Here is a 23,919-nt window from a genome sequence, read left to right on the forward strand (position 1 = left end):
AGAGTGGCCGGCGGACATCGGGTCCGCCGGTCACACGCGCGGGGGGGTCCGTGACCACGCGGGAGCGCGCCTCCGGCGGCGCTCGCTCCCTAGACCCTCACAAGCTAGTGACGTAGCCCTACGTCACTTTGCCTGTGAGGGGCTGACCGCCGACGTAGATAGTCGTGCGGCGGTCGGCAAGTGGTTAATGATTTGGGGAGCCATGTCATCTGCTGGTGTTGGTCCACTGTGTTTTATCAAGTCCAAAGTCAGCGCAGCCCCTCTACCAGGAAATTCTAGGGCACTTCATGCTTCCCTCTGCTGACCCAATAAAAAAAGTACCAATACCTGGTTTAATGATCATGGTATCACTCTGCTTGATTGGCCAGCAAACTTGCCTGACCTAAACCCCATAGAGAATCTGTGGGGTGTTGTCAAGAGGAAGATGAGACACCAGACCCAACAATGCAGATGAGCTGAAGGCCGCTATGAAAAAGAAACCTGGGCTTCCAGAACAGCAGTGCCACAGCAATGCCACGCCACATTGATGCCGTAATTCATGCAAATGGAGCCCCAACCAAGCATTGAGAGTGCATACTATACTGTACATAGACATACTTTTCCATAAGCCAACATTTCTGTATTTAAAAATAATTTTTTCAATTTTAATTCTATATTGTATATGAGTTTTCACTTTTTGAATTGAATTACTAAAATAAATGTACTTTTTGATTATATTCTAATTTTATAAAATGCACCTGTATATACATTGAGACTGTTGGATGTGTGAGAATAATTGAATTGTTTCACTTGATTTATTATGGTACCTTTGGTTCGCGCAGGAGCTCCCAGAGAGCCTGGACGATTTCTTGCTGCCACCAGACGATGATTTTGCTCAAGATATTTATGTTGTTGGGATTCAGGAGGGAAGCCCAGACAGGTTGGTGAACTTGAAAACTGTCCTCTGATGTCTGAAACTTGCTCCACTTTTAGTTGTCTTTTGATAACACTTCGGGGTTGATTTACTTAAGGCAAATCCACTGTGCACTACAAGTGCACTTTGAAGTGCAATCGTTGTAGATCTGAGGGAAAGATCTGAATTTAGGGAAAGCTCTGCTGATTTCTATCATCCAATCATGTGCAAGCAAAAATGCTGTATTTTATGTTCCTTGCATGTCCCCATAAGATCTACAGCGACTGCTTTTCCAAGTGCACTTGTAGTGCACAGTGGATTTGCCTTTAGTAAATCAACCCCGTTGTTACCCAACTCCTGACTACACACAGCAATATCAGTTGACAAAACTGCTTACATTTCAACGAAGAGGCTCTACTATTTTATAATCCCAATTCCATAAATTTGGGACGCTGTTTAAAATCTAGAAAAAAACAGAATGTAATGATTTTCAAGTCTTATGAACCCATATTTTATTCACAATAGAAAATTGGAAACCTCAAATCTTTAAACTAAGAAAATGGACCATTTAAAAAAAAAAAAAAAAAAAAAAAGGTAATTTCTCTTACGTCCTCCGACAGTCGCCGCCTCTTCATATTCGTCACATATGGGGTATTAGACTTTGCTCCGAAGGAGTAGCTAGGCAACAGAATATGTTAACATTAAAGCTTTTAACATATCCCACCCTCAAGGGGTGGTCCCCTCAGTCAATACCCTCCTACTTCCTGCAACCATATCTCAGTTTCAATGTCTAGCTTGTCAGGAGTGGCTGGCTCTCTCTGTGCTGGGGCTTTGTGCCCCAGACTCTTTCTTCTTTTTTGATTTTTGTTTGAGTTTTTCTCTCTACCTTTACTCAGCTGTTCTTTTTGTCAGCGTTAGTTAGTTCTTCCGATGAAGAGGATCATGCGGGCTGGGTCTCGGGCTGATCCCCCTGGTCGCAGGTCGTGGGTCAGTGGCTTCCCAGCCTGCCATCGAGCGTTCAGCCAGGTAACGCTCCTGGCACAGTGAACGACCCATCCCTGTTCGGTGCAGGGATGATTGGTGAGGTGGCTACCTCACTGGACGCTGTGCGGTTTCTTAACCCCCATTCTGTGCGTCTTGTATGCGACTCTCCCTGCCTCATGTGCAGCGGCTTGTTCGCCTGTGCGGTTCCCCCACGCCATTGTGAGGTAAGTGTATCTATGTGGGGACCTGTCTGTCTGGGGGGGTGTCAGTCTGGGACTGTGTAACCTGCCTCTGTTCACACTGTTTGTCTCCCTATCACTCGGCTGCATGCTGTGGGCTGCAAGGGGGGGGGGAGCTGTGTGACACTGTGTGTGTCAGCCTTGTCAGTGTGAGAAGCTGTGTGCTGTGGGGCATGTTTTGGGCATGTTTGGGCACTATACAGCGATCGCTGCGGCGATCTAACATGTTTTTTTTTATACATGGATGACATGTGTGCATTACTGTACTGTGGAGCGGCGGTTTCGGCGCCAAACGGCGCCATTTTGCCTACACTTGCTCCGGGCCGCATGTTCTACATGCATGGCGGCCATTTTCTTGTAGCCTCCCATAGGCTTTCATAGAGCGCCCTGGCAGCATCACTTCCTCTTCTCCAGGAACACCAATTGAGGCAGCAGCAGCGGCGAGGGTCTCCTCAGGTTATATCCTTCCTATCCATTGCCTGTGTCAGTTTTATTGTCCCTGTGGGGGTCTCATTGTGCTTGTGTGTGGTGCGGTGGGCTGCGCTCGCCGCGCTTGTTAAAGGGGCAGTTAACCCTTTATTATCCGCCATTTGTTATAGGGGCAATGGATTCTCAGGAGGGCAAATTTCCTACCGCCTTGGTGGAAAGCCAGGGGACCACTGTTTCCCCCCCAGGGGGGGATTTAGCCACTATTGTGGCTGGCCTTGCTGCTCAGGTGCAGATGCTGGTGGCTGCTCAATCTACTAAAAGACCCAGAGTTTCTCTTTCCTCTGATTCTGAGGGTGAAGGTGATGGGGCTGTTATGGCGGGGGCCTCCTTATCGGGGTCCCGCTCCTCCCTGGATCTAGTGGGGTCCGAGGTGGAGGCTGAAGTTGAAGGGGTTGATAATTCTCCCCCTGGCTCGCCTGAAGAGCTTGCAATCATGGATGAATTGATTGCTTCCATAAAACAAACGCTGCGTTTGCAGGATGAAGTGTGTCCCCCCGCTGCCTTGGCGGCTTATGGGACGCAGAGAAAACGCAGGACGCCGCAGGTTTTTCCCTGCAATGATGATTTTCAGCGCGCTGTTAAGGAACAATGGCGCAATCTACGCAAGCCTTTTGCTGTACCAAGTAGGTTCAAGCTGCGTTATTCTTTCTCGCCTTCCACTGATGAAAGGTGGTGTGTGCCACCCCCAGTGGATCACGCAATTGCGGTTTTGAACAAATCCACTGCGATTCCTGCAGAGGATTCCCCTGTGTTCCGTGATGCCACGGATAGGAGATTGGAGTCTCTTGCCCGTCATACTTATTCTGTTACGGGTTCTATGCTTAAGGCTCTGTTTGCCTCTCTCATGGCGGCCCAGGCGGTCGCAAGTTGGACGCAGATGCTTAGGCGCGTCCTAGTGGCCGATTCGGCCTCGCCGGCGACCCTGGATATGGTGGATCAAATCCACCAGGGTGTCATGTATCTGTGTGATGCGGACTTGGACCTAGTCCCGTTGGCTGCACGTGTGCACAGCGTGGCGGTGTTGTCTCGCCGCCTGGTTTGGTTGAAATGTTGGTCGGTGGACCAATCTTCACGTAAGACCTTAGCCAATCTGCCTTATGATGGGTCTCGCCTTTTTGGGGAGTCCTTGGATGTGTTGATTAAGGGGATCACTGGAGGTAAGAGCACTCTCTTGCCCCATTTTCCCAAGGCTAAGGGGGCTTCTGGGAAGAAGCATGCTAATTTTCGGCCCCCTCAGGGGTCCTTTCGTGCCTTTCGGTCGCACTACAAGGGCAAACCGTTCAAAGGTCAAGGCTCTCAGAAGAAGCCCTGGTCTGGAAAACAGAAGTCCGGTCAATCCGGATCCGCAGCCCATAACAGTGCAGCCTGAAGGGGCGCCCTCACCCAGTTTTGGGGTGGGGGGACGCTTGCTCGGTTTTCTTCAGCCCTGGGTGGCCCGCGTGCGGGACAGATGGGTTCAGGAGATCGTTCGATCTGGTTACAAGATCGAGTTTCTCTCTCGGCCGGAGAGCAGATTTTTTCCCTCAAATCTTCAACTGTCTCCAGAGCGTTTACGGGACCTGCACCTGGCGGTGCGGGACCTGAGGGCTCAGGGAGTGGTAATTCCGGTGCCTCATCGGGACATATTTCGGGGGTTTTATTCCAATCTGTTCACCGTGCCCAGAAAGGAGGGCAAGGTTCGTCCAATTCTGGACTTGAAGGCTCTGAACCGCTCTGTGCGGGTTCGCAAGTTCCGCATGGAATCCCTGCGGTTGGTGGTGGCTGCCCTGGTTCCGGGGGAATTCATGGCCTCCATCGATTTGAAGGATGCGTATCTTCACATCCCCATTTTCGAGGGTCACCAGAGGTACCTTCGATTTGCCATTGCGGAGGATCACTACCAGTTCGTGGCGTTGCCTTTTGGTCTCGCCTCGGCTCCGCGGGTCTTCACCAAGGTGCTTGCACCGGTTCTGGCATTATTGAGGGCCCAGGGCATTTCTGTCCTGGGGTATATGGACGACATTCTGGTTCGGTCTGCGACCAGCCAGGGTCTGGAGAAGGACCTGTCTGTCACGATGCGAACTCTGCAGGAGTTTGGTTGGACGATAAATTTTCCAAAGTCGACACTGAGTCCGTCGGTTCGTCTTCCCTACCTGGGAATGATTCTGGACTCGGTGCAGGCGAAGGTCTTCCTGCCGGAAGACAAACTCAGAACTCTTCAGGAGGAAGTCAGGTCCCTCAGGGACGTTCCGCACTCGTCTCTGCGGACGTGCATGACATGTCTGGGATTGATGGTCTCGGCCTTCGAGGCGATTCCCTTCGCCCAGTTTCACACGCGGGGTCTCCAAGCGGAGATCCTGTCCATGTGGGACGGGCGACCTCAATCTCTGGATCTTCAAATCTCGTTGAGTCATCGCACCAGAAGAGACCTTCTGTGGTGGCTCCAGTCCCCGATGGTGTCCGGGGGCAAGTCGCTTCGTCCTATCTCGTGGACGGTAATCACCACGGATGCCAGCCTGTCGGGCTGGGGTGGTGTTCTGGGCGTTCTGTCCGCCCAGGGGACTTGGTCGGAGGGGGAGTCCTCCCTTCCGATCAACATTCTGGAATTGCGTGCGATAAATCTCTGTCTTCATCGCTGGACGGACCGGCTGCAGGGCTGGCCGGTTCGTGTGCAGACGGACAATGCCACGGCGGTGGCCTACATCAACCACCAAGGGGGCACCAGGAGTGCCCGAGCGGCTCGAGAAGTGGCCGACATTCTGTCTTGGGCCGAGACTCATGTCCCGGCGATAATGGCGGTTCACATTCCGGGGGTGGAGAACTGGCAGGCGGACTATCTGAGTCGCCAGACCCTGGATCAGGGGGAATGATCTCTCCACCCGGCTGTCTTCCAGATGTTGTGCGCGAAGTGGGGTCTTCCAGATGTGGACCTGTTCGCGTCTCGTCTCAACAACAAGGTGAGAAGGTTCGTGGCAAGGACGCGCGACCCTCGGGCAGACGCGTCGGACGCGTTAGTGGCCCCGTGGCATCAGTACAGGCTGATGTACGCGTTTCCACCGATTCAGTTGCTGTCCAGGTTCCTTCGCAGGTTACACTCGGAACGCAGCACGGTGATTCTTGTGGCACCGGACTGGCCTCGCCGGTCCTGGTACGCAGACCTCGTGAATCTGGCGGTCGACGCCCCGTGGCGTCTGCCTCTTCGAGACTATCTCCTGTCTCAAGGACCGATATACCATCCTGCTTTACAGTCGCTGGCTTTGAAGGAGAAGGGTCTCTCCCCAGAGGTCGTTCATACCTTAATCAACGCGAGGAAGTCTTCCTCGGGGAAGGTTTATTACCCTACTTGGAAGGCCTATTTTGCCTGGTGTGAGTCCAGGGGGTTTTCACCCCGCACGTACTCGGTTTCCCGAGTGCTGTCCTTCCTTCAAACGGGTGTCGATCAGCGTTTGGCGCTGGCTACGATAAAGGGTCAGGTGTCTGCGCTGGCCGTTCTGTTTCAACGTCCCGTGGCATCCAACTCCTTGGTTGGCACCTTTGTTCAGGGAGTGCGGCATCTGGTTCCTCCTAGGAGGGATCCTCTGCCCCCTTGGGACTTGAATCTCGTTCTATCTGTGTTACAACGTGCTCCTTTTGAACAGATCAGGGAGATCTCGTTGTCTATGTTGTCCAAAAAGGTTGCCTTTTTGGTTGCGATCACTTCGGCTCGCAGAGTGTCGGAGCTGGCGGCTTTGTCCTGCAAGTCTCCGTATCTGGTTGTTCATTTGGATAAGGTGGTCTTGCGACCTAAACCTTCTTTTCTTCCGAAGCGAGTTTCGGAATTCCATCTTAATGAGGATATTGTCTTGCCTTCGCTGTGCGCGAAGCCTAAACATCCAAAGGAGGTGAGATTACATTCTTTGGATGTTGTTCGGGCGATAAGGGTTTACCTTAAATCGACTGAGTCTTTTCGAAAGACGGACTCATTGTTTGTTCTTCCAGAGGGTCCTCGGAAGGGCATGGCGGCGTCGGCCTCTACCATCGCCAAATGGATCAGGCAGACCATTGAACAGGCCTATGCTTTGCAGGGGAAGGTTCCCCCTGTGCCTGTGAAGGCGCACTCTACTAGATCTCTGAGTACGTCTTGGGCCTGTCGTCATGGGGCTTCTGTAGCCCAGGTGTGTAAGGCGGCGACCTGGTCGTCCGTGCACACTTTCACGAAATTCTACAAAGTAGATGTCCAGGCATTGGCGGATGCTTCCTTTGGCCGCAAGGTTCTTAGTGCGGCAATTCCCTAGGGTCCCTTGTTGGGGACCTCTGGCTGTTGGGATAAGTTTTTTTTTTTTTTATCCCCTGGTTATTTGTCTTTTCCTGGGTTGTTGCTCCTGTTGAGCACTTGTTTTTCCTGTAGCCCAGCTGGTTTCCTTCCTTTGGTAAGGTTCCTTTCTTTGATGCGGAGACTGCGTTGCCTTTCGGCGCGGATGCGTTTCCCACCCCTCATGTTTGCACTGCTTTGGGACGTCCCCATATGTGACGAATATGAAGAGGCGGCGACTGTCGGAGGACGTAAGAGAAAACGGAATTTTTGTAAAATCTTACCTGTAAAATTCCTTTCTCTGAGTCCTCCGACAGTCGCCGCCCCCGCCCCTCTTTTGGGGTTTGGTTGTATACTCTACTGCTATTCCACTGAAACTGAGATATGGTTGCAGGAAGTAGGAGGGTATTGACTGAGGGGAACCACCCCTTGAGGGTGGGATATGTTAAAAGCTTTAATGTTAACATATTCTGTTGCCTAGCTACTCCTTCGGAGCAAAGTCTAATACCCCATATGTGACGAATATGAAGAGGCGGCGACTGTCGGAGGACTCAGAGAAAGGAATTTTACAGGTAAGATTTTACAAAAACTCCGTTTTTAAAGTTGAGGGCAGCAAAACGCCTCAAAAAGTTGGGACAGGACCATGTTTACCACAGTGTAGCATCTCCTCTTCTTTTAACCACTTCTGGGAAGGATTTACCCCCTTAATGACCAGGCCAATTGTTGCGATACGGCACTGCGTTACTTTAACTGACAGTTGCACAGTCGTGCGATGCTGTACCCTAATAAAATCAATGTCCTTTTTTCCCCCACAAATACAGCTTTCTTTTGGTGGTGTTTGATCACCTGTGTGATTTATTTATTTATTTTTGTGCTATAAACCCAAAAGGAGCGACCATTCTGAAAAACAAAAACCAATATTTTTTGCTTTCTGCTATATAACATTTCCAATAAAAACATTCCCAATAAAAAAAAATTAAGTCAAATTTTTTCATAATTTTAGGCCAATTTGTATACTGCTACATATTTTTGTTTAAAAAAAACAAAAAACCCTAAAGGTGTATATTGATTGGTCTGTTCAAAAGTTATCGTGTCTACAAACTAGGGGAAAGATTTGTCATATTTTTTTTTTTTACTAGTAATGTCGGCAATCAGCGATATTTAGCGGTACTGCGACATTGCCGCGGACAGATCGAACACCTGACATTTTTGACACTTTTGGGGGGACCAGTGACATTACTACAGTAATCGGTGCTAAAAATATGCACTGTTACTGTACTAATAACACTGGCAGGGAAGGGGTAACACCAGGAGCGATCAAAGGGTTAAATGTGTCCCTAGGGGGTGCTTTCAAACTGTGGGGGGGGGGGGGGTGGGCTTGCTTGCAAGAGGAACCCAGGATCCCTGTGTTCATTACTGACAGAACAGCAGTCTGCCGCGTTTACAACAGCAGACCGCCGTTCTGTCTCTACGGGGAGTGATCGCAGGTGCCCGGCAGCAATCGCGGCCGCCAGACCCGCTGATTAGCTGCCCCTGTGGTCAATAGGCATGCCAACCGCCCCCCCCCCTCCCCGCTAGTGGTCCCGTGAAGCAACGTTTTTTTGACGCAGATTGTTGAACCTCTGCCCATCTTTACTTCTGAGACACTCTTGACTCTCTAAGATGTTCCATTTTATACCCAATCACGTTACTGATCTTTTGGCAGTTAACCTAAATAGTTGCAAAATGTTCATTCAGCTCTTCCTTGTTCATACCACTTACTTTGCCAGTTTTTTGTTGCCATGTCCTAACTTTTCTGAGACGTGTTGCTGCCATCAATTTCAAAATTACCTTATTTTTTTCTTACAATAGTACATTTTCTCAGTTTTTAAACATTTGATATGTTTTCTATTTTCTTTAGTGAATAAAATTTGGGTTTCTGAAGTTTGCAAATCCATTGCATTCTGTTTTTATGTAGTTCTTACAGTTTTTAGCATTGGGGGTATTACCTGCTATGAACAATTAGAATACTGAAGGCAGCATGTTATTAGCATCAGGAAGTTGACCGGTTATAAACTATCAGACCTCAGGAAACATTTTAGCTCTGGCAAGGTAAAGCTGATACCCAGGCAAGTATACCTCATGTATAAAAAAAAAAAATATATATATATTTCACAGTTCTATTTTAGGAGTGATTAAATTCAAGTGTGCAGAAGAATTCATTTTAGCTGCATCCTTCATTAAAGGAGTAGTAAAACCTTCTCTATGTTTGCAGGAGGGAGTGGGAAGTCCGACTACAGGAAACGTTGGGACCCCATTACGTTCTATTGCACTCATCTGCCCATGGCGTGCTCTATCTCTCCATCTTTATTCGCAGGGACCTCATCTGGTTTTGTTCAGGTATGATCAATTTTATTTTTACAGCATACAAACCAGATAATAGGGCATTATTGCATATAACACCCTTATCCGCTGATTTGGTTCCTCCTGCATTATTGTTTCCTTAGAGGTGGAGTCCTCCACAGTGACCACACGAATCGTTTCCCAGATCAAGACCAAAGGCGCTTTGGCTGTGTCCTTGACTTTCTTCGGAACCTCCTTCCTTTTCATCACTTCCCACTTTACATGTAAGACTGATAAATGGGCAGTTATTGTAATCAGCAGCAATCATTCATTCCTGTTTCAGCCTGGCTTTGTTAAACTGCTAAATGATAAGCTGGTTGGGTTACAGCACATAAAACATATTGAATGAGCCCAGATGTGACCTATAACATGCATCCTTGCACTTTTTTCTTTCTCACATTATTTAAAATTCTGAGGCAAAAGGTACAAAGTATTACATAAATGGTACAATTATAAACTAAAGCAAGTAATATCTAATTAGTGAAAGATAATTTGCATACTGTGCACATATATATTCCAAATCTAAAGTTGAGGTTCAGGAGGGCCCCCGGCTCCAGAATCCTTTGTGGCTTTTTGAACAATATAGAAGTATGGATAACTGAGCATACTCTTCTGACTCTGGAGCTCAAAGTCAGTATTTGCAAAAATTAGCGTAGGACTACATTTGATACAAAAAGGTTTAATTGGTCCTTTGGTGGTGAGCAAAATTTGGATCTGAGGGAATTTTCTGTTGTGTATTTCTGCACAGACCTCTTGAACCCCACAGTGTACTCTTTCCATTGATGGTGATTTCTGGGTACACATCCCTCAGCTTTTGGAAAAAAATGATCTATTGTTATCTAGGAACTGGATCTACCTTAATTATAAAAAAAATTCTATCTGACTGTGTTAGTTGATCTGTTATTGTTCATCAATTAGCTATTGAATCTCTCTCACACTTCTGATTTGTAGCTGGAGATATAAAGGTGAACGAAAGGATACAGGATTACAAGAAGATTGTTGAGGGTCTTGCACTACCTCGCAGTGTTCCGGACACAAACCCATTTCGCTCTGATCCCTGTAAGTATCAAGTGGGACATAGGGGGACTAATATCAGTGACAGAGGGGGGAAAAGGTGTCGGTGTCTCACATACCAACCAATCAGATTATTTTTTTTTTTCATTTTTATAAACAGTAGTGTAAATAGGACAGCTTTAGTGTGCTTGTGTGCTAGCCAGCTCACACCCATTCTCTTCTTCCGTGCTATAGGTAATGACTTGAAACTTTTGTCATTGGCAACATGGGAGTCCACATCAGCCTGGAGCTTTCTTATTAGGCCTCATGCACACTGAACGTTTTGCTACATTTTTTAAAATAAATTCTGTTTAATTTAAAAAAATGAGATCATACAAAATAGAGCCTCTGGGCATACCCCGGCTCAACATAGACATAAAACATAAGGTACATAAGTAAACAACAACTGTCAATCCGAAACCAACAAACTTTCTGCTCGACCTGTCTCCAATACTCATCCCATCAACAGGAAGGAGAAGGAGGCTGAAAAACATCCACAGAATCCCTCATGGCAAAGTTTTGGAACAAAAAAAAACTAGGCCTTGGACTATGGCCCTGACGTTTTGCTCCCTTCCATAGACCGTTTCATGGACTCCTTTCATCCTGGCAGCAGCATTTTGGCAGAAAAAACACTTGATGCTTTTAAACTTGCATTTAGGTGCGCCAAGTACTTGGGCATTAGTTAATTTCACCTGCCAACAAAGTGAATTAATACTGAAGTCCTAAACATGGCTAGCGTTAAATACACTCATTTAGGCGCAGTAAGCTTTTTTTCTGCTAAAACTCTGCTGCTCCCGGACAGGCTGGAAGTGGGTTTTTTTTTCTGCCCCTAAACATCTGTGTGCATGTACACATGGGCTAACACGCAGGAGTGTTTAGAGGCAGGGAAAAAATGCCAAACCTCCCTAGGAGCAGCAGAAAAAAAATCCAGTGTGTATGAGGCGTTACTTGTTTATTAAATGTTAAAGTACAAAAATCAAGGTAAAACAAGCATTGTAGCAAAAATTATGGACTTGTGCAAAAGCCTTTAAATGTTTTTAGAAATGAAGATAGTAAAATCAATTGAAATCTGTTTTTATATTAGACACCCTGGGATCAATTTACTAAGTCCTGGTTCACACCGAATGTGGCTTTGAATTTGCGCTGCTACATCGCAATTTCGAAGCCATCGGTCAGTGCGATTTTCATGTGCAGATGCCAATGCAAGTTCCTTTGGGCTACTCTTCATCAGATAGGACTGGGACCTAATATTCTCCAAAAAAATCTTGGCTCTATACACTAATCCTTCCACGAGAATACACTGTAATGGAATCTTCTCAGACCCAATAGTAATTTAAAACAGAACTCGCCAGGGATGCCCCCTTTCTTCCCTCTTATACACTTTGACTATGGAACACTTTGCATGGCCATCCGCAGTAACCCAGATATTAGGGGTATTGAGGTTGGTTCCCATCATTACAAACTGTCTCTCTATGCAGATGATCTTCTTTATATCGCTTCCCCTCTTACTTCTCGCCCTTTGCTAATGAGTCAGTTTGCGAACTTTGGCTTTGTGAGTAATTTTGAAGTTAACCTTGATAAGATGAAGCCCTTAACATTTGTAGCCTCCTTGGAGAACTCTGGACTTTGTTCTAACTTCCCTTTTTTAAATGGCAACCTCAAGCCATTAAATATTTAGTCCATATCCCTGCTACTCTCTCTAAACTGTCGGATGTAAACTGCACACCCCTGCTCTCCCTTATTCACACTTGTCTTAAATCATACTATAAGCCTACTATCTCTTGGTTTGGCTGTATGAACGTCATTAAAATGGACACACTGCCCAAATTGCTTTATACTTTTCAAACAGTTCCAATATTTCCCCCTTCCGAATTCTTTGCTCATATTAACACACTTATACGTAACTATATAAAAAAATCCAGGATTTATTGCTCCACACTCTTTTTTGCCTAAAATCCAGAGGTGGGGTTGCTCTACCTCACATTCTCCTATACCATAAAGCATCCTGCTTTCTCAGAATCCTTGATTGTTACCATTGCCAAGACTCTTAAGTTACTGTCCTGGAAAATGACCTTCTGACCCCTGACTTCAAGTCTATACTATGGACTGACCCAAAAGACAGACCACATATGGATGCATTACCCCCTCCTGATGGCTTCTACTCTCTGTACTTGGGACCCTTATGTAGGGATGGGTTTACTTACATCAAGACCTAGCCCACTGTCACCGCTTTTTGAGACTCTTGCATTTCCTCCTACTCTTTATCAGTCTCATTTACTTATTTGGAATAAGGTAGACAAACCACTACTCTGTCACACCCTGCGGAATGGTACATTGATTCCAATGTCACAACTGCTAGGGTCTTGTCATACCAAGGCCAGGGCTTTGATGGAATTTTCTCAGCTCCTCCATTATCTTGCCTCTAATATACATATAACTGCCCTAATTTGACCACTTACTGATTTTTGAGAGCTTGCTGACCCAGTCTGACAGGCCGGTACACCCCTTGCAAAACCTGCTTGAAGCTGCTCAGAATGAAGTCAGTAGCAGGTTAAATACACCTCTCGTAAATTTCTGAATGATCTGACTGGTCAGAAACGTAGGCCATTGAACACAAGGCCAATCGACACAGGGCAATAAAAGTAATACTAAAGGTTATTTTTATTTTTTTTTTAATTAAAATAGGTTATACCTACCTGCTGTGTGCAACGATTGTGCACAGAACTGTCTCTTACCTCCTCTTTTGCAGTTCCCGCCAGCGCTTTCTGCTCCTTTTCCCTCCAACTGCCCCCTTAGCAAGCTAGCTGCTAAGGGGACACCCGTGCGCATGTTGCCAAGCCAGGCTGTATGCCTCCAAAGACGCTGACAGTGCTTACAAGCCACACCCCATATCCCTCCTTACAGAAGTTTGACTGATAACCACACAATACTATGGCTCCCCCTGCCCTCAGTGTCTCCTGGTAATCCAGGAAGTGTAAGGAGCAGTGCTGCAGCGAGGATAGTTCTGGATCGGTGAGAGGAGTCAGGTAAGTGTTTAGGAATGTGGATGGGTAGGATAGGTAGTGGGGTGTTTTTTTACCTTTAATGCAGATAACCCATTAAGGTAAAAAAAAAAGAAAAATTAGACTTTAGAATGGCTTTAAGCTGTGTGTATTCTGATACTAGACCTCTTACATCTCCCACCACCATCCTCCATTCCTTCATAGTAGACGTTCTGATGAGTTTTTTTTTTTGCCGGCCAAATGTACCCCATGGCACGGGTGAAACCGCTTTCTAGAGGGTGGGTTTTTGTTTTTTTCTGATCGCTAAGTACATGTTAGGATAAAAAAGCATGTATTTACTGTCCTCCTTTTTGCTTGACCCACAAGTGGATGTCACTACACGATTTGACGAAGTCTTCTGGTTTGGTGACTTCAACTTTCGGTTGAGCAAGGATCGGAACGGCGTGAACTCCATTCTACAGCACAATCTGGTGAAGGACATGTCCCAACTGCTGCAGTATGATCAGCTCATCAAGGTCATGAATGGTGGTAAGATATGGGGACCTAGCTAGCATGTGTACAAACCCTGAGCCTCCTAATACGTCACCTCCCTCTGGGGCACCTAAAGAAGTATTTTCCTCACTTTCTGACGCCTGCACCATCTAGTCTTGTCTAGTCTTATTCATTTATTTGTTTTCTGTCCCTAGTAGGGCCCCTTCTTGGAAGTTTCCTTTTAATAAACCTCAACTTGGCAGTTGAGGAGATCACACAGTCTCTTCCTTGAGCTGCAGCTTGTTTGTACATCTTTCTGCTACAAACTGGCAGTTGGTAGTGGGGGGGAAAAAATAGATCAGTCAGATGACTAAAATGTTACTACAGTAGTGTTTGTTTCATTACATGTGCCATTCCAAAATATACAGTGATTAATTTTTTTTTTATATATAAAGGCTCCATATTTAAAGGGTTTCAAGAAGCAACAATTGAGTTTCTTCCAACGTACAAGTTTGACATTGGCTGTGACCAATATGACACAACATCGAAGCAGAGAACACCGTCATATACAGTAAGAACATCTCAGACTATATTAGTGCCTGCAATGCCTTAAACTGATTAGGAGTCACAGAGTCTGTGCCCACCCCTAGTATTGCATCATCCTGATACCTAATGGTTCATACGGGTTCAGAAATACCATGTTCAGATCATATATACAGTACAGTGCAAACGTTTGACAGGTGTGCAAAAATGTTGTAAGTTAAGAATTCTTTCAGAAATGGAGGTTAGGTGTTTTTTTTTTTTTTTGATCAATAACAAAACAGAAAGTAAATGAACAGAAGAGAAATCACCCTTTGCCCTCAAAAGAACATCAATTCTTCTAGGTATGCTTGCACAGTTTTTGAAGGAACTAGGCAGGTAGATTGTTTCAAACATCTTGGAGAACCAACCACAGATCTTCTGTGGATGTAGGCTGTCTCAAATTGTTCTGTCTCTTCATGTAATCCCAGACAGACTCCATGATGTTGAGAGCAGGGCTCTGTGGGGGCCAAACCATCACTTCCAGTACCCCTTGTTCCTCTTTATGCTGAAAATAGTTTTTAATTCCATTGGCTGTAAGTTTGGGATAGTTGTCCTGCTGCAGAATAACTTTGTGGCCAATCACACGCCTCTCTGATGATGATCAGCAATGAGGGCACCATTGATCCGGACCAAATCTCCATCTCCATTTGCAAAAATGCAGCCCCAGACTTTCCAGGAACCTCTATAATGCTACACTGTTATCTGCAGACACATTATTGTACCACTCTCCAGCCCTTGGGCAAACAAACTGCCTCCTGCTAAAGCCAGATATTTCAAGTTTTGACTCCTGCTGCCATTGTTCTGCACCCCAGTTCCTATGTTTTTGTGCATACTTGAATCTCTTAGCCTTGTTTCCACGTTGAAGGTATGGCGTTTTGGCCACAATTCTTTTACATTTTTCTGGACAGTAGATGGGTGTCCCTCTGTTTTCTGCCAATTTTGTGCTGATGGCACTGCTGGACATCTTCCGGTGTCAAAGGGAATTAAGACACGTAACGCTTTTTTTCTGCTGCATTAGGTTTCCTTGGCCGACCACTGCGTCTGCTGTCCTCAACGTTGCCCATTTCTTTGTGCTTCTTGAAAAGAACTTGAACAGCACATCTGCATCCACGATCAGCAGGCCGTGGGTGTAATGCCACGGTCCTGCAGACTGTTTTGTGCATCTGTCTGCCTCGTACCTCCAATATTGCGTGGGTGTAATATCACGGTCCTGCAGACTGTTTTGTGCATCTATCTGCCCCGTACCTCCAATATTGCCAGGCAGTTAAACTATGACAGGAAGATTTAATGAACTACAACAGCGCTTAACAGGGCCATGGTAGTTCATTGAGAACTACAAACCGACAACCGCAAAGGCTTACAGACCTTGCAGTTGTCTGATTTACAGAACACTGTGAATAGATGACCTGGCCAGGCGAGTGGAGGGCCTGCCTAAAACTTTTGCATAGTAGTGTGTGTGTGTGTGTGTGTTTGTGTATGTATGTATGTATGTATGTATGTATGTATGTATGTATATTATAATTTGTTTTTGTTTTTTTTTTAGTTGTGTACAAGTATTTGAGGCAGCATCACTGTTGATATATTATATTTGCCATCACAGGACAGGATTGTGTACAAGAGTCGCCAAAAAGGAGATATCAAAGTCCTGAAGTATGCTTCCTGCCCACTGGTGAAAACATCAGATCATCGGCCTGTTTTTGGGCTATTTGAAGTTCGGATAAGACCTGGAAGAGATAAGTAGGTTTTGATGAATTGTGTTCAAAACAGTACATAAGAGCAGATAACTCAGTTTTAGTCTGAGAAGAGCAGAGTGACAGGTGTAAAAACTTGTAGAATCCCTACAACCCCGATTCCACCTCAATATGAGTGCAAGTGACTTGGATGTACCCTCTTTTAACCTCCCTGGCGGTATGATTATGTCAGGAATTATGTACCAAAAGTGGTACAATTTTTTGCATGGAAATTTGGCGTTATGTATTATAGGCCTACAATTCTTAGTAATTACTGACTTAAACCTGACCAAAACAAGACTCTAGTAGACATCCCAGATGTGATAAATTTGAAACACAAACGCATGAATTATAATCTAATCAATAATATAATTTTATTATATATAATATATATATAAATATATATATATATATATATAATGAATGTTATGTGTTTGTGTTTTGTGCAATGTTTGAATTTCCCTCCCAGTTCCGCTCCCATGCAGCATTGCTGCTGCAGGGAATGGAACCAGGAAGTCATCAGACCGACGGACGAGCGGTGGGGATCTCGGCTGGCGATCACAGCAATGGGAGATCATCTCTGGATCGCCAGGAGAAGGTAAGGGACAGTGCTGCACGCTCTGCACATCTACCCCGAGCGTGACTCGGGGATACCCATCCTAGCATAGAAAATCCACCCCGAGTCACGCTCGGGGATATCGCTAAGGTGGTTAAGTAAACTTGTCAAGAATGCTAACCTGTTTAACAACAATATTGTCAAATTTCTGGTTGCCTGCCTGTTGCCAAGGCTCTGGCATTGGTCTGCCTTAGCCTTGTTACACGGGCTGAATGTTGGGCGTCATCAGCCAACGTTCGGCCCATGTGTATGGCAGCCGGTCCTACAGAAGCTGGCTGGCTTCTATTGGACGAGCATGCTGGAAAACCAGCAGTCGACTAACTCCTGATCAGTATTCTCAGCCAATGCCTGAAAGCGCTGACTTGAGTGTTCTGGCGTGGGAGCCACCTCCAGACCCCCCCCCCCCGGCAGATCAGAGTAGCACAGCAGGGGAGATCGTTGTACTAACATCAGATTATTAGTACAGCGACTCCGACTGGAGCTGTGAGGTTTTTTTTTTTTTTTTTTATGTTAAATCTGCTGGTGTGCATCGGGCTTTAGTGTGTAGGGTGGGGAGTTGCTCTCGCCTTGCAGAGAAGTTGAAGCAAGATTTGGGATCCAGGGTCCTCCCAAATTGAAAAGGAAATATAAAGTATATTATGGCATTTAAAAAAAGTGTATTGAAATATAGATATATATATATTGCTCACAAAAATTAAAGGAACACTTTTTATTCAACGTATAGCATCAAGTCAGTGAAACTTCTGGGATATTGATCTGGTCAGTTAAGTAGCAGAGGGGGTTGTTGTTCAGTTTCAGCTGCTTTGGTGTTATTGAAAGTAACCACTGGTGCACTAGATGGGCAACAATGAGACAACCTCCAAAACAGGAATGGTTTCACAAGTGGAGGCCACTGATGTTTTTTTTTTCCCCCCTACTCATCTTTTCTGACTGTTTTTCACTAGTTTTGCATTTGGCTAGGGTCAGTGTCCTAACTGGTAGCATGAGGTGATACCTGGACCCTATAGAGGTTACACAGGCAGTCCAACTCCTCCAGGATGGCACATCAATACGTGCCATTGCCAGAAGGTTTGCTGTGTCTCTCAGCACAGTCTCAAGAGGGTGTAGGAGATTCCAGGAGATGGCAGTTATTCTAAGAGAGCTGTACAGGGCAGTAGATGGTTCTTAACCCTTCAGCAGGACTAGTATCTGCTGCTTTGTGCAAGGAGGAACAGGATGAGCACTGCCAGAGCCCTACAAAATGACCTCCAGCAGGCCACTGGTGTATATGTCTCTGACCAAATAATCAGAAACAGACTTCATGAGGGTGGCCTGACATCCTCTAGTGGGCCCTGTGCTCACTGCTCAGCACCGTGGAGCTCATTTGGCTTTTGCCATTGAACACCAGAATTGGGGGAGGTCCGCCACTGGTGCCCTGTGCTTTTCACAGATGAGAGCAGGATCGCCCTGAGCAGACTTGAAAGGGTCTGCAGACGGCGTGGAGAACGTTATTCTGCCTGTAACATCGTTTAGCATGACCGGTTTGGTGGGGTGTCAGTGATGGTCTGGGGAGGGACACAAAGACCTCTAAAGGCTAGACAATGGCACCCTGACTGCCACTGGGTATCAGGATGAAATCCTTAGACTGATAGTCAGACCCTATGCTGGTGCAGTGGGTCCTGGGTTTCTCCTGCTATAGGACAATGCCCGGCCTCCTGTGGTGAGAGTATGCAGCCAGTTCCTGGAGGATGAAGGAATTCTTACCATTGAATGGCCCCCACACTTGCCTGACCTAAATCTAGTAGAACATCTTTGGGACATTGTTTCGGTTCATCCGATGCGGTCAGGCTGCACCTTAGTCTGTTCAGGAGCTCAGTGATGCCCTGGTCCAGATCTGGTAGGAAATACCACAGGACACCATCTGTCTCATTAGGAGCATGCTCCAACATTGTCAGGCATGCATACAAGCACATGTATGGTCATACCAACTACGGAGTACCATTTTGAGTTGCTGCAATGAAATTTCAACAAAATGGACTAGCCTGCTGCATAATTTTTTCACTTTGATTTTCGGTATGTCTTTGAATTCAGTCCTCTGTAGGTGGATAATTTTAATTTGAATCAAACGATGTGGCATCCTTTCCTTCCTAACACATTACCCAGTCCATATCAGTATAGATATCCAGCATGAGATTTTTCCCCATTCAGATCTGATGTGTTTTCAAAGTGTTCCTTTAATTTTTTTTAAGCAATATATAAAGCTCAATGGTGGGCATGACTCCATCCACTTTATTTCTCGCTCAATGTTTTTTTAAAAATATTACTGGGTTCTATGGGTGATCTTTTCGAATGTTCAAGTGTCCAGAAAACAAAATCGATGCTGGATTTGTTCTTGCTTGATTTTCTCAGGCAGGCCATGTTTCGTGCAGCTCACAAGGATGGCGGCTGCACAGACAGAATAATCTTTGATACTCTTTTACCAAGGAATGAAAAGCAATAGATTTCTTGAACAGAACAGACCAGACCGAGATCCATCCCTTGATGTTCCTTTCTTTGTATCCCTCATTTATCACAAAATAATTTTTCCCAAATGTTAAATACAGTCATTGACAGACACAGCGGGGACTCCATCCCCCTACTCCCTCCTCACTGGAGTTGATTGACAGCCCGCATCAGAGGTATGGGCTGAAAGCTGCAGGAATTGTCTGCAAATCACATTGCTCCTGCTCTGAGTATAATGCTTTCCAGGCTCATGCAGGAAAAAAAATGAACTCCTAATTTTTTTCTTAAAAAGGTGAAATTCTCCTTTAAAGCTTAAGTTGCGGGTTTCCCGTCACTTTAGTTTGATTGGGCCAAGGTGGCCTGAATGAACATTTTCCATTCCTAAGTGATTTGGTTGCTGTATGTACTGTATTATATACTATAGTAGCATCAGCTACATACAGCAATACAAGTGACTTTCTGTCTGCTGCTGAAACATCATCAAGTTGGCTGAATGCTATTCAGGCAAGGCCTTGTATTTCATTAGTGAATACAAGGTTGCCTCTAATTGAATGAGATGGAGATTGCGGCATCACCTACCTGCCTTTGCCAATCAGAGGAAACCTTGTGATCATTGACAAATATACAAGGCTTCTCCTGCATAGCTGGGAAGCATTCAGGCTGACTTGACTTTGTTCTGGCAGCAAACAGAAGCTGCCCATACTGCATGTAGCTGATGCTACTTTGTTCTAATACAGCATACACAGTGGGCCCCTTTAAAAAAAAATAATGGCTACTACCTGTAGTCCTACAGGGCCTCTGAGAAAACCACTTGCTGCTGCCGCCACATGTGATTTCCAAGATGGCTGCATCCAGGGTGCTCTGCCAATGTTGTAATGGATGAGAAAATAGCCTGTTTCCTGGTTTGTATGATAAATTCCCTTTTTTCCCATTGGTTGTGATCAATGTGTAGTGGTCATGTTGAATTTTGAGAGAAGACAAAGTTCTTTGGCCAGAGCTAGCAACAAGAGCTGTGTGAGAAAGTATGGAGGGCATTTTAAACCATGTGATTTTTGTTCCCTTTTAAACATATCCTAAAATGAAATATATAAGAACATAAGAGGCATCTGTAAGTGTTTATCATATTTATGGTTCAAGTGTATTTATATTCTGGAATTTTTTTTTCTTTTTCAGCATCCCCCTGGCTGCAGGTCTATTTGATCGTGAGTTGTACCTCCTGGGAATCAAGAGGCGGATTTCACGAGAGCTGCAGAAACGCCAAGTGATAAAGAACCAGAAAAGTAGCGCAGTCTGTGCAATTTCCTGACTAGAGAGGGATGGAGTCTGGTGAGCAGATGGACAGAAGTGTTCTACTTGCCTGTCATGGCTGGCCTCAGGTGTCAGGATGCCTCAAAGTGTGCCTACAGTGTAGGAAGCCATTAAAGTGGCTGAGGGTTCAGAATCAACCAATCACTTTAGTAGGAGCATGTGGATGTCTTTACCATTTTGTGAGGTGACTCCGTTTGATGGGAACATCTCTCTCCATTCAGCACTGTTATTTGTTCCTAGCAAACTGTTGAAAATTGATCCATCTTAGAAAGAAGCTGCCTGCACTGCATGCAGTGGACAGGAATGCCAGTTCATTGGTGGTGGTATTGTATGATAATCTAAAGACACAGAAGCCTGTAATGTCAAACTGGTTTGTTTTATTTTTTCACATTGAAAGGAACGCATGTGAAAAGGGACCATTTTACTTGAAGTGGCTTACAGTAAACTCACCAAACAGCAATGTTGCAATATTAACTTTAGCTTGCAAAGGGGGCTCTAGATGATAATCATGTGAGCTCCCAGCATGCATCTTTCTTTGGCCTTCCTGTGTTATACATGTAAATATTTATTTATCTTTCAATTGGCCATTAAATATAATCAATCCTCACCTTCTATGTTGTATGCCATTAAAGAAATCTAACAAGAATTACAGATGATATGAATTTCCCTGTACATTTACTAGTGACCATTGTCATCAGCGATTTGTTACAACACTGAGAGGTTTCCTATTCATAAGAACATGGCCTGTCCATTCACAAGATCAGTGACATCGCTGAACTTCATATTCATAAGAATGCAACCTGTCGAAATCACAGACGCACTTCTTTCACTCACCTCCAACAAGTAACATCACCACAATACTTTCTATACCTGAGAATGTGACCAGTGATATCACAGAGACACTTCATATTTATAATAATCTATCCACTTACTTGAGACTAGTGACATCAACACTTCATTAATTATAAAACAAAATTAGACTATGTACCACCTGGAGACCAATGGCATCGCCAATGCTGTATATTAGGAAAAAAAACACCATCCATTCACTATACAGTCTACCCACTCACTAGAGTCCAGTGACATCACTGACACTTCAGTGTTCTCCAGTGAACAGATAGACTGTGTTCTCATGAATATAAAGACCCAAAAAGGTTTATCCACTAAACATTGGGGTTGTGATCTTCTGAAGAGGCTCCACAAACTTCCTTCTGCATCTACCCTCTGTACCACCACAAGTTTTAAGGCCCATTTCACACTTGTGCGACTTGGGACTTCAAAGTCGCATGACAAGTCATACCCCATGATTTCCAATGAGTATTGTTCATATCTGTGCGACTTCAAAGTAGTCCCTGTACTACTTTGGTCTAAAGTTGATGCAAGTTCAGGGCCATAGACCTCAAGATTACACAGGCATTGCTTCAAGTCAGCATGGCAAAGCTGTGTCACTTTCAGAGTGCACAAGTGTGAAAGGGGCCTAAAACACTGACTGTTCAGTAAAAGAAAACTTTATTAAAAACAAAATTATAATAGCATACATTTATGGTGAGTATAGCTAGAAGCATGAGTTGTCTGTCCATACTGGTACTCATGTAACCGCTAATCTGTTTTCCCCAGTGACCTAAAAAAAAAAAAGAATGTATGCAGCCAACCTTTAGTAATGTGTACACTTTTTTAAATTCATTTTTACAACTATTGTGAAACATTGTGGCAACTCTTCCATTACAGAAGTATTAGGCCTGTGTGGACCCCAACCTTTTTTTGGACCAGGCACTGGCTTCTTAGACAAATATTTTTTTCCAGGGGTTAGCACCTCAATCTTCCTGACGCCAAGGCTTCATTGTGTCACTGTAGCCTGCCCCAGCTACCAGATGCAGTGTGTCACTTTGTGAGTGTTTTGTGCAGTGAAAGAATTTACTAATGATTCTTGCAGCCTCAATAGGAATCAAGCATTCAAGTACAGGACAAGGATCTTCTCCTATCACAATTTAGCATGTATGGTGGTTGACCCAAAGAGTGGTGATTCAGTCTCTCTGTTCTCCTACTGTGGCCTGCAGGTTGGAAACCCTTGACTTAGACCGTTTTGGATGGATGGCAGGATTTTCAGCTACCAGATGTGTCCTGAAAGATCTGGAAAGGGGAGTCATATAGAGCAGTAAGACCCCACTCTATTCAAAGCTATAATTTGTGCATTTCCAATTCTTCTCCTTGCAATTACAAAATATCTAAGGTTTACTGATAATTAGATTTAGTCAATGGCTTACCTGCAAGGGAACCTTCCAAAAGCTAAGGATTGATTAATACGGTTTCTTAAAGGTGGAGAGAAGAAAAAGTTACATGTGCATTTTAATATATCAATAATCCTTTGAACCTCGGTGCACTTAGAGAGGGAAGACTCAAGAATTGCTCTGACACAGGCCATATATCTGGTTTAGGAGAGGCATTGCCAACTTTGAGTGCTAGTCTCACACAGTTTGGAGTGAGATTTGTTGATATCATTACCGAGCTTAATGTTCTCCTTGCTGGAGAGAAAGCTGTAGTGCAATGATCTTCCTGCTTCAGCTTGATGTATTCACAGAAACAGAGTAAAAAAGAATTTGCTGGGCCACCATGGGCAATACCGGTGACTAGTTCTTTACCTTCTGTCTGCCTTTTTTGGGCACAGTTTGCAGAGTTCAGGTCCTCTTTAAAACAATATTGATGAATTGTTGCCATTGACCTAGACCCACTTATACTCAAAAGAAGCCTCTAGGGCAATGATGGCAAACCTTGGAACTTCATTTGCCTTGATGCTCATACACTGCAGTGTAGGTGAGCATAATGGGAAATGTAGTTCCAAAACATCTGGGGTGCAAAGGGTCGCCATGACTGCTCTAGGGTATGTGGCCTGCTGCAGATGACCACCCCCTGCACTGCTGTGACTGAAGAATAGTTATCACCATTTACCTTGATGAAAAGGTTCATTGTAAATCACCAACTGATCAACATTTCTCTTCTTCTAGCATGTCCATTCAAGCTTTGTCTTCTTTTAAAGCAGAACATCAGAAAAACGGTTAAATTACCTAGCAGAACTACAAGTATGCATTAAGTTTTACCAAACAATTTATAATACTTTCAACCATGAAATAGCAGGGTCCATTAACCAGATATAAATTATATGTGCCGATCAGGCTTTTTTTAGAGGGTTCTCATCCGATGCCAGCTGCTGGCCAGAACAGAGCTGGTCTCAGCTCCAGATGTCTTCATGTAGCAGGAAAAGTATCTCATAGCTGCAAGTCCTCTATAAAGGAGTAAATGGCAGTTAAAATAAAGGTCACACACCCGTGTTTTTCTCCCCCTAGAGGTTAAGCATGGGGCAGAGCGAAACATGTTTGGGGCGTGACCTGCTTGGAACCCTGTCAGAGACTGTCACATACTCCT

The 23,919-nt window shown here is 45.0% G+C and overlaps 2 protein-coding genes across 3 annotated transcripts in view; both read left to right on the plus strand.

Moving 5' to 3' along the window:
• The window catches only part of INPP5E (inositol polyphosphate-5-phosphatase E), a 48,829-nt gene extending 28,004 nt beyond the window's left edge, over positions 1–20,825 (plus strand). For both annotated transcript variants that reach the window (XM_082262653.1, XM_082262654.1), the window contains exons 4-11: positions 822–919; positions 9,129–9,253; positions 9,361–9,480; positions 10,208–10,315; positions 13,678–13,839; positions 14,238–14,353; positions 15,965–16,101; positions 20,365–20,825. In XM_082262653.1, coding sequence (XP_082118779.1) covers positions 822–919; positions 9,129–9,253; positions 9,361–9,480; positions 10,208–10,315; positions 13,678–13,839; positions 14,238–14,353; positions 15,965–16,101; positions 20,365–20,497 — 999 coding nt within the window. In that variant the 3' untranslated portion in view covers positions 20,498–20,825. The remainder of the gene's footprint in view (positions 1–821; positions 920–9,128; positions 9,254–9,360; positions 9,481–10,207; positions 10,316–13,677; positions 13,840–14,237; positions 14,354–15,964; positions 16,102–20,364) is intronic.
• The window catches only part of SEC16A (SEC16 homolog A, endoplasmic reticulum export factor), a 440,683-nt gene that overhangs the window by 164,472 nt on the left and 252,292 nt on the right, over positions 1–23,919 (plus strand). The gene's annotated exons all lie outside the window — the stretch shown is intronic.

This window comes from Pelophylax lessonae (assembly GCF_965119305.1).
Source record: "Pelophylax lessonae genome assembly, chromosome: 7".
Lineage (NCBI taxonomy): Eukaryota > Metazoa > Chordata > Amphibia > Anura > Ranidae > Pelophylax > Pelophylax lessonae.